Source organism: Gavialis gangeticus, unplaced genomic scaffold (assembly GCF_001723915.1).
Source record: "Gavialis gangeticus isolate Ggan-Ray unplaced genomic scaffold, GavGan_comp1, whole genome shotgun sequence".
Lineage (NCBI taxonomy): Eukaryota > Metazoa > Chordata > Crocodylia > Gavialidae > Gavialis > Gavialis gangeticus.
The window spans coordinates 23,894,206-23,904,629 of NW_017729014.1; the positions used below are offsets into that span (position 1 = coordinate 23,894,206).

The 10,424-nt window shown below is 53.2% G+C and overlaps 1 protein-coding gene across 1 annotated transcript in view; it reads left to right on the top strand.

The window, feature by feature from the left end:
• Nucleotides 1-8,960: 8,960 nt before the first annotated feature.
• LOC109293578 (ephrin type-A receptor 8-like) overlaps nucleotides 8,961-10,424 on the top strand; it is a 25,375-nt gene continuing 23,911 nt past the window's right edge. Inside the window, exon 1 of the mRNA XM_019511583.1 lies at nucleotides 8,961-8,984. Coding sequence (XP_019367128.1) covers nucleotides 8,961-8,984 — 24 coding nt within the window. The remainder of the gene's footprint in view (nucleotides 8,985-10,424) is intronic.

Consider the following 10,424-nt stretch of genomic DNA (forward strand, 5'->3'; position numbering starts at 1 on the left):
CCTTTTGACTATATTTATAGTCACTGGAAAAAAAGGCTTGAGGGCAATGCAGGAGGGAAGCTGCTGCCTAATAGACGGAGGGCTCCAGCCTCATCCCCCGTGCACAAGCGGGTGATGAACGTGTCCCTGCTCTCTGGTTTGCCAAAGATTAACACCAGAACAGGTTACCCAGAGAGGCGGTGGAGTCTCCATCCTTGAAGGTTTTTAAGACCCTGCTAAACCAAGCCCTGGCTGGGATCATGTAGTTAGGGTTGGACTAGATGTGACCTCCTGAGGTCCCTTCCAACCCTCATTTTCTATGATTCTCTGATTAACTGCATCCAGGTTTGCAAAGCACTTTGGGCTGGTAGGAAGGAGGGAAAGCAAGGGACAGACAGCGATGCCAATGACCAACCCTCCACCGGACACTTCCTCTGTTGTTTTTGCCCAGTTTTAACTCAAGATGAAGCTTGTGATATTCAGGGCTGAACAAGTCACCACCCAGGAGGCAGTGCAGACTCCCAGCACCCTTGCAGTCGCAGGCCCTACTTTTCCTAAGCAAGAGCATGAAAACAAGAGCCTTCCCCTTCTGGAAGAGGCCGATAGCAGGTAGCTGTGTGAAACAAATTGGGATTTATGCACACTCCTTTGGAAAAAAGAAATATGGAATTGCATAAAGAAATGGACAGAAATTGAATAGAGAACTAAGAAGTTCTTTGTAAAAAGGAGGAGACGGGTCACATCCACCAGGCGTGCAGGGCCATGTCCGCGCAATGCCCTATAAACCCTCTGAGGCTTTTTTTGGTAGCGCTCCAGCCCCAGCCCACCCTGTGCCTCCAAGCACGAGCAGCTGGGCTCCAACACAGGGCGTCTGTAGAAACACCGCCGAGACTTCCCCGCGCGCGTCCCCAGTGAGGCAGATCAAAGGTAGCAGGTTGGGAACGGGAAACTTCTGCTGCTGGCTGGCGAGTTGTCATCGGCCCTTTCAGCACTTTCTCTGCCCAGGCCCCGCTGCTGCTCGCCGCCTCTTTGGAGAGTTTCCTGTTTCACGGCAAGAAGGTGGTTATTGTTCCCTTCATGGCATGGGAAACACAGCTCCCTCCTCTCCTTCCTCTGCCTGGACGCTCTTCAAAGGCTGCCCGATCCTTCTGCCACCGCGTTGCTCCCTGTTGCGTTCACCAGGCCGCGACCCCGCTTGCATTCGGAAGTGGCCGGCAGAAAAGTCTGCTGCGCCAGTCCTCTTCCTCCCTCCACTGTGCCTTGGGGGCTGGAGTCTGCGGGGAAGGTGGCCCATGCATCACAGCCCCTGTCCGGCCTTCGTGTCCATGTTGTCAGTCCCGGCCCGCTATAGATTTGCCCTCGCGGCATAGCGTGGCAAGGGCAAAGTGGCTGTAGACCTCCTGCTGCAGGTGCCTCTGGCTTTCCAGCCTCTTTTCGTCTTCTAGTTAGCATGGGCAGTAAAGAGACCTTTCAGACCCGACATGGGCAGGGCAGGGTCCAGCCACTTCCAGGTGAAGGGCATGGGGATAGCAGTCCCCACAGCTGTTCCTTGGGGAAGATGCTCAAGGACAAGATAAGGCTTCCCTCCGCTACGTAATGAAAAATCCCTGGAAGCCTCTGGGCCACATCACCTCCAGGGCACTGCCCATGTCCTGCATCAGCGCAGCTTCCTTCCCAGCAACATAATCCGTCCCCTGTCCCTGGTAAGATGCTGTAGGCAGGACAGAGAGGCTGCTGGGCTGCTGACCTGTGACCAGGAGCAGAGTCCCTTGCACTGGCCCTTCCCAAAGCACTTGGGCTGAGGCTTGGAATCGCATGTCAGGGCTTGGAGATCTCGTCAGGAAGCGGCTGGCAGTGGAGGTCTCAAGAACAGGAATGCTTTAGTTTAATAAAGAAATCTGGGTCGGTTGCATGGTAAGAGCCCTGCTGGGCCAGCACTAAAACAGCCGCTCTCCCCAAGCCCTCGCTGTCCAAGACATTGCTCCGACAACAGGGACCTGGTCTATGAGCAAGGCTCTGAGGCACTATTGCAAAATGAGTAAATAATAATTGAAAGGAAAAATCAGCAGAGTGAGGAACAAAAGGAGCTTATAGGACTCCAAGACTAGAGGCATCAGGTGGGTTCAGAAAGAGAGGAAAACAGGAGGTGACAACGAGAAAGCCCTGCTCAGAGGGTGGACTGTGTCTACAGCTCTGGCTGTCTGGCCAGGGCTGTTTTGCAGAGGTACCTTGGCAAAGAAGGGCCTGAAACAGGATCTGGAGGGCTAGGAGGCATGGACATGTGTGTAGGATATATGAGGGGGAACGCATGGAAGTGCTGGCTGGAAAATGTAAACCCAAAGTGGTGGTGTCACTGGCAGAGCGGAGGTTTAGCTCGACAGCATCGGACAGATGCTGGGGAGGCTGTGGAGAGGACAGGAAGGGCCTGGAAAATGGAGATGAGTGGGTTCTGTTTCCAGTTTCAAGGCTTTGGTCCTTCTCTTCCCAGCCCCCCACTGCTAGCATTACCAGTGCCCTTTGATCACCGAGCTCAATAGCCTGGCCCTGGCTCCCTGGCAAGGGCCGGCTCTTTGCTGGGTCTGCCTCAGGGACTCCATTCATCTCCCGTGCATGCTGCAATGTGCCTGTAGCACAAGGGATTTGGGGCTCAGCCCCTCCACGGCTTTTGAACTGGCCTCAGGTTTCCAGTGAATGAGAGGTCTTCATCACTCTCGACAGAGCGTCGCTCAGCCCGCTCCCCCCACGCCAAGGGCCAGGACTGCCTGGAAACCTCCAGGACAGAGAGAGGCAGCTGCAAATAGCTCCTGGTCCCCTCAGAAGTGAACGGCATACACCATGGCACCCCAAAAATGCCTCGGGGGTCACTTGCTTCATGGTTTGTGAAGCCTCAGGCTAAGTACTGACCGTCTTCTGAATGATGCCAAAGCACCAGGGCTAGGAGCCAGGGGGGCCACAACTGATCTCGTGCCTGGAAGTTGTGGGTTATGGGATGAAGCTGGGAGCAGACAGAGCGCCTCACATCACCGTCTCCTCTGGCCCACCCAAAACACTGGTTTTGATGGTAAATTGAGCAAAATTGGGGTGGATTTTACTTGTCAAAATCCTGGTGACTTTGTTTTGGTGTTTCTTAACCCATTGCCAGTAAAAAGAAATATCAGGTTTAAGTAGTGGTACCAGGTTTAAAAACCTTGTTCGTGAAAGTTGTTTGAAGTTGGGTTTTTTTAGTAAAAACATCATGATTTTATAAACCAGTTTTTATGTGAGGGGTCAGAAACTTCTGCAAGTTTGATTTTTTTTTTCCTTTAACCAAAATCTAACATTTTGAATGGACTTGTTGAGGGACCAGGCTTCCTGATTTTTTCCTTACAAAATATGGAATTTTTCCATGATGTTTATTTATTTTTTTTAATGAAAAATGATTTCCTGCCATAATTATTCTTTGGCTATAACTTTCTGTCTGACTTATCCATTTTGGACCTTCTGCATGTGGGTCTGCCCTGCCCTGCGCCTTGTCCCATCGCTTTCATCCAGGCAACATGAGTGCAGCCTGGGGCACAGCGATGCCAGTTGTGGAAGAGGCTAGGGAGCTATGAGACGAGGGTTTTTTATGGCCTAACTGAGCACAGGGGAAAAGCAGAGAAGGATCTTTGGAAAGTCACCAGCCCCAGACAGTCGCCATGGGCCTTTGTACATGCCACGTTTTTTGCCCTTTCTTGCACTGCACAGGTGTGACTGTTTGCACGAGCGGGTTTTCCAGCTGCTTTAACAGTCCTTCTGGTGCGTTAAAGTAAAACTGCTCGGACGTAGTTTAGTTTGGCTCACAGATGAGCAGACGACAACTTGGCTGTCACAAAAGCAGATGCCTCCCACGTCATTGTGGCCCCCTTGTTGAAAGTCCCCAAAGTGAATGGGCAGGAGCGCTAACTGTTGACCACAGAGAGGACTCGCGCATGGCAGAGGGGCGTTGCAGCAGGGGAAGCTGGGGTAAGCTTTGCCTGGGCTGTGCCCCTTTGTGGCTAAAGAGGTTTTTCTTTGCAGGAGCTGCAAACCCTGCAGCTTCTGCCAGCACTGAATTCACAACACGGGGGAAAAAGGACACGTGCCCCAGGCCTCTCCCTTCCACTTGAGAACACAGCCGGTGGCCGTACAGTTCAGGCTGGGCCACAGCCCAGCTGTGCTGCAATGGCCTCTGTTTACACCCTATGAAAAACAAACCACTTCTCCATTCATGGCTGCAAGCACAGGGCCCTCCAGGACCCAATCTTTTCCACTGGTGGGCTGTGAAAGCTGTCCGCTTGGCAGGCAGCTGTGCTGGATGCCCTTTCTGTGCACACGTGTCACTGGCTGGCAATCCCCCACACAGGGTTTCCTGAGCTTTGCCAAGCTCGCACAGGAGCAAATTCTCCATTATCCTTTTTTTAATGGCAACAGTGCCTCTCCCTGCTGCCATAAGGCCCTCGAGGACACACAGTAGATGCTCCCACTTGTTATAGGCCTGTACACTTGGCTCGATATTCACCATACAATAGTAAACACAGACTCCCAACTTAAACCAAGCGGATGCAGTATAGTAGGTAGGAGTCACAGTGTTTCTCTGGGTCTGACTATCCAGTAGCCACGTGCATGGATCAGACATCAACACTTGAGCTACTGGAGGTGCAAAGCCTGGAGAGCACCTAGCACTGACTACTGCCACCTACTGCTGTTGGGACCTCCTATAACCCAAATTTCATCCTAGCTGCTGACATCCACGTGGCTTATTTCCATGTCGGTCTCCCTGACCCATTTCTTGTGATTATGGAGCTCTTGGAGTCCAGTGGGAGAGGCAAGGCTTTGGTGCCACTTGGTTTTCAATGTCAAACCCAGCCAGGGATGAGGTCGTCACTAGAAACACTCCCTGATGCCATCATTATCCTTAGAAGAACTGTCTCCTGGGAATGCTGCCCAGTTCTGGCTGCTGGCATATGGCCCTGGTACCCACGGGTGCCCAGAAATGGGACGTGTTTCCCTTTCCGTCCATTGCTGATTTCCAGCACTTGCTGCTTCATTGACTGACCAGTAAATGAAAGAGTCCATGAAACCAGCTCCCAGAGCTGAGCCCGGTGTCCTTTCTACTCCTTGTCACCCAGCTATGCCCTTCGCTCCTGCACACGCCTGTCTGGGATGCTTCTGCAGGAGAAATGAGGGGAGACAGAGTCCAGCCTCAAGCTCCTGCTCCACATCCAGAGACTCTGAAAGAAGCTTCTCCTTCTCCCCAAATTGCTGCCATATGCAGAGCGCTACCCCCAAACACCAACTTGGACACTGCAGAGCAGCTCATTCTTGGCTATCGTTTCCTTGACAGGTTCATCTATCATTTCTGCTATCCTGCCAGCTTATTAGCAGATGTTATTCTGTCCCCAGAGGATGGAGAGGGAGGGAAACAAATGGGCCAAGCTACAGATGGCTTGGCAGAGCCCTTCCCACACTTTCTGTTTATTGATAGAAGACTGTCAGCTCCGGGGGGCTGCGACGAAGAGCCTGGAGCTGATGAGATAGAGAAGGGTGGGGAGAGAGGATCCCAAGTGCCACTGGCTCCACTCACAGCAATAGGAGTCACGTGGGAGGAACCACGATGTGCACGCATCATAACTGGGGACCTACCTAAACAATATGGCATTTTGGGGTGCGGGTATGCTTTGAGGGCCAGCCAGAAATGCTTGGAGCTGGAATTTTCCTATGTGCGTTAAGCTGTGCATGCTCCACACGTGTGCGTGTGCATGCGTGCGATTGGTGACACGGTTTTCCCAGTGAGGGGCTGTAACAGCAGCTGACCTTTGCTTCTGATAAATACTCTGAGATGTTTGTTCGAGATTTGCAGCTTGCTGTCCTAGGAGGTGAGCAGACCACAGGCCTCACTGGGGGCACAAGCAGTACTGAGGCAAAGCTGGGTGGGGATGCTGATGGACCGCCACAGCCAAGATCTGGGGCGCATCAGCTCCTCAAACCCTAAGACTGCATAGGAATTTGGCATTCAATGCAAGGTCATGGCCCCAGTGACTGCTGGCGCGGCCTGTGCCCTCCCATGGCAGATTTCCTCAGTACATGAACCAGGCTGAAGTCCAACCCAGACCGTGGATACCAGGAAATGTTGCTAGGCCTGCCTGTGCACCCAGGCTTTGAGGGCAAGGCAGGAGGAATCGAGTCCTGTAGGAGCCATTATCATTCCAGAAAGGGAGCCCAGGTGGAGAAGTGGGGACTGTTGGTCATTTATTTGGCAGGTGGGGTTTGTACATGGCTGTTTGCACCCCTGGCGCACAGGCCAGTGGGATTTAAATACAGCGAAGTAAGTAATAAATCCCATCCTGTCCTAGGTGACTCCGGAAAGAGCTCTCCTGGCAGATGGAAACATGCAACTGGACTGAACAGAGCAAGAAACATTTGCTCTGGACCTGTTCCTTGGCTGAATCCTCCAAGGGGGTTTTGGGATCTCATCCCCATTGCTTCCTGTGGGGGTCAGGGTAAGGGTGGCAGAGCCCTCTTTCTTCCTGTCTGTTCAGTTCTGGAAGACCTCTCTCCACGGCCAGTTCTCTCCTGGCTTGTTAAATGCTTGTCCCTCTTGATGTCAGGGGCCTGCTAGGCCCAGAGACAGAGGAGTGAGAATAAGACTTGCCGGTCCTAACACGCACAGCTCCCCACCCCGCTCTGTGATCTCCCATGGCAGGAAGACATCCCTCTACACCTGGGGGAAATATGAAACACAGCAAAATTTATACCATCTGGCACCCTAGGTTCAAACCTAGCACAGCCTGTCACCAGCATTTTCCCACATGCCTGGCAAAGCATTGGGACAGGCTCGAGTTTGGACTCGGACCCCGGCCCTGACACTGGAGCCCTCTAGCTCCCGCACAGGTCTGGTCCAAGACTCCCCGGGCTGCTCCAGCTGCTTTGGGCCCGTGAAAACCTGCTTCGATGGATAAGGCCCAATGTCTGACATGTCCCCGGTCCAGACACCATCGTGTGCTCACACCAGCCACAGCTAATCAGGCCTCGGCTCACCCCGCGTTGTTGCACTTGATGTGGAATATGCATAAACAGTGGTAATTTAGCACGATTTTCCCCTTGACTACATCTCAAATACATGCGACTCATTGCCACAGGTAATTAACATTTCTTTACAACATTAAATTCTAAACGATTACAATCCCCGCTCAATGAAAATCTGTTGTGCACTGTGTTCCCATCCTACCCGCCAGATAGATGGGAGTCGCAGGCAGTGACAAATTGGCTCTGACTTCGCTGCCCCTCATTAAACATTTGGGGATCAGCTCCAGTGCCTTGGAGAGAAGGCACAGACCCAGGGGACAAGCACTGTCCTCCTGCCAGCTCTGGCTGGGGACAGAGAGTGCCCTGCTCTCGGGGCTGGGAGGGAAGAGCCTGGCTTTGTAGGATCATCTGTAGGAGCAAAACAGCATCAGCCTCTCCGTGTCCTGAAGAGGAAGGTGAGTACTGGCAATCACAGCCGGCCCTGAGGAAACAAAGTCGGAGGCCAGCACTCCCAGAGGTAGGAGCCCAAGCAGTGTGGCTGAACCTACACCTCCCAAAATCATCAACCCACTCCCTGAAACTACCTGGAATAGCTTAAAGCTCCTGGGATTGAAGCAGCTGTCTCTCTGCCCCTGCTGTCTGGTTTCCAAGCCTCTGGGACCATGCTCAGGTCCCAATTTTAGGCTTTCCTCTGCAACCAAGAGAGCCAGAAACTGTCTTGTATTTCAGCACGAGCTGAGGTGCTCCTGCAGTCGGGGAACGGCAAATATCGCAGCACTCCTGACGAAACCATGAGTGGCCTTTACCACTAGACAAGCACTGGGGGCAGCTACCGAGCGTGCCTCAAGACGGAGGGGCTACAGGTAACCTGCTTCTGCTCACCCGGAGAGCATCAGGGACGAGGGAAGGAGACCACGCTCTCTGGGCCAGAGCTGTTCTTTGGCAGCCCGCTCGGAGCTGGGGCTGGGACAGGCGGTGAACGAACGCACACAGGAAAGGGAGAAGCAGCCGTGGCTGGTGCTGAGGGGGAGAAGATCCTCCTTCAGCAGCTCTGGACCCCCAGCTCCTCTCTCCGTTTCACTCCAGAGCTGAGATGTCTCTGAGGAGCTGCCAGGAGATGCTGACAGCAGCTTGGGGAGAAGGGGTCAGCAGCTAGGAGGCACGAGGGAGGAAGCAGAGCCAGCCTTGAGTTGGTCTCTGCCCTCTCCCTCTCCCCGGACTCCTCTCTTTTTATCCAGAATGGTCTCAGGCGCTCCTGGGCATCTCCACTCCTTCCCAAACCAGCTGTGGGAGAAGGCAGAAAAGGGGACTGGGGATGGTGCCATAACGGATCCATGTCGCTCCTTCATCTCCTACCCTGGCGACCCAGCCCTGGGCGCTTGTACACGTTATACGTTGTTTCGATACACAGCACGAAACAGCACCAAAAATCACCGTTTTGCTAGGTTAGTCACGTCTGAAAATGCAATGTGTTTAAAGAATGAGGATCGGGCACTTTTCAGACAGAGCTTGGAGGGAAGTGCAGCTGGCCGGGGGGAGAGTCCTGGAGGAGGTTTCATGCACTGAGCTCTGCACGTTCATAAAGGGGCGCTTTTCAGACTGCAGCAACCAGGATCCTTATTTAAGTGCGCTGTCTTCGCTGCTGCTCCTTGCAGCCATGAGGAGCATCATGTACTCAGAGCTGTTGCACAGTTCCCCAGTGCATGGAGTTTCCTGGTATCGCCCCCAAAATCATCGCCTACAGCTCCCAACCCAACCCTCAGGGAACCCGCCGGTTGTTACAGAGACACCAAGAAGTGACTGTGTGTGACACAGCGAGAACGCTACCTGCCTTTGAAGCACTTCTCCAAGTAGTTCTCTTAATAAAGAGCCAGCTTTTTTGTGCAAGCTCAGAGCCCTCTCATGTTATTACCAAGCAAGGGGGACATTGGGCATGTTGGCAGCACTCGGGTTGTATGAGGCCTACAGCCAAGAAGAGAGTGAGTGCTAGGAAAGCAACTCAGCACCTAGCAACTCAGCCGTCACCAATTCAGCAGAGACAAATGGCACTGCAACACGGAAAAGACTCAGGCCCCTGGGAACACTGGATTTCCAGACAAAAACCTTTGCACAACCAGGGAAGCAAAAATGAGCAAGTTTATAGAATTGGGTGTAAGGGATAAAGGAAATGACTCCGGGGGATCAAGGTAAGAATGCAGAGACAATTTTTTTGCTATTTCATTGGGGGAAAAGATGACGACGGTGTTTGGTGAGTGCTTTGCCCACAGAGGAGGAGACAGACAGGAGGAAGTTCTTTTACCCAGAACCAAAACACAGATGGGGAGATGGATATGTGTATAACAGGGCTGGGAATTACAGCCCCCACGTATAACTGTGGCAATCCCTTAGAAATGGGTCATGTGTTCGTGGGGCATATAATTCACCCACAAGACTGCTGGGAGCAGCAGATCTGACCCTAGACAAATACCTCTCGATGTCAAGTGTGGCAGACCGGCCCTGTACAGAAAAAGGCTCCGAACCAGGACAGCCTCTAGTAGAGACCGGCGTACACACTGCAGCTGCAGGACGCCAGGAGGAGATGGAGATGGGGTGATGGAGAAGGCAGGCGCCAGGGCCCAGTGCCTGTCTCGCAGACAACACAAAAGGCAGATGTAGCAACAGCGCAAGGGGAACGGGGAAAAGAATGGCTTTGCTGCCCACGGCTGCAGGAAAAGAGAGGAAGGGGTCCCTCCTTGGCATACACCCTCCCAGGGACACGGGAAGGAGTGGGCTGGTCAGCCACAGGCAGAGGCACTTTTGCACAGGTGAGCCAGTCTGGTCCAGCCGCCAAATAGCCCCACGACACAGTGGCAGAGGCTGCAGCGGGACAGAGGTTACCCGGGGTAGTGGTGGAGACAAACCAAAGACAACCGTGGGATGGCAGGGGATGCCTGCTCCCTACTCCTTAAACCAACTGGGCAAAGGCCGGGACCAGGGGGATTTAGAAGCACCTCCAGCCATACGCTGGCTTTAGGAAAGGAGGCATGCGAGCAACACAAAACCAGCAAATGTCACAGGGTACAAGGATAAAAACTGTTGAAAGGAAAACCATAGCACTGGCATGGGACCTGGGGGGAGCACAGGAAGGGTGTGGATGAATGAGGGTGAAAGCAAGTCCCCACGAAACAGCAGTTGCACCAGCAAGATGCTGGAGCCAGCTCATCTGCAGAAATGGGAGACCGAACAGGCTGCAGTATTACGGCACTGGTATGCAGTTGTCACAATAAATACCGAGTCAGTTTAGCTTTACTGTCGTGGAGTCCTCGTGTGTTATTACCTAGCCAGCAGCACATGAAACACCAGGGGAAGCCTGTAGCAGAGCACAGCCCAGTCCATCCTTCCTTCCTCTCAGCAGGGAAGGAGCCCCCCGTTCCCCTGGC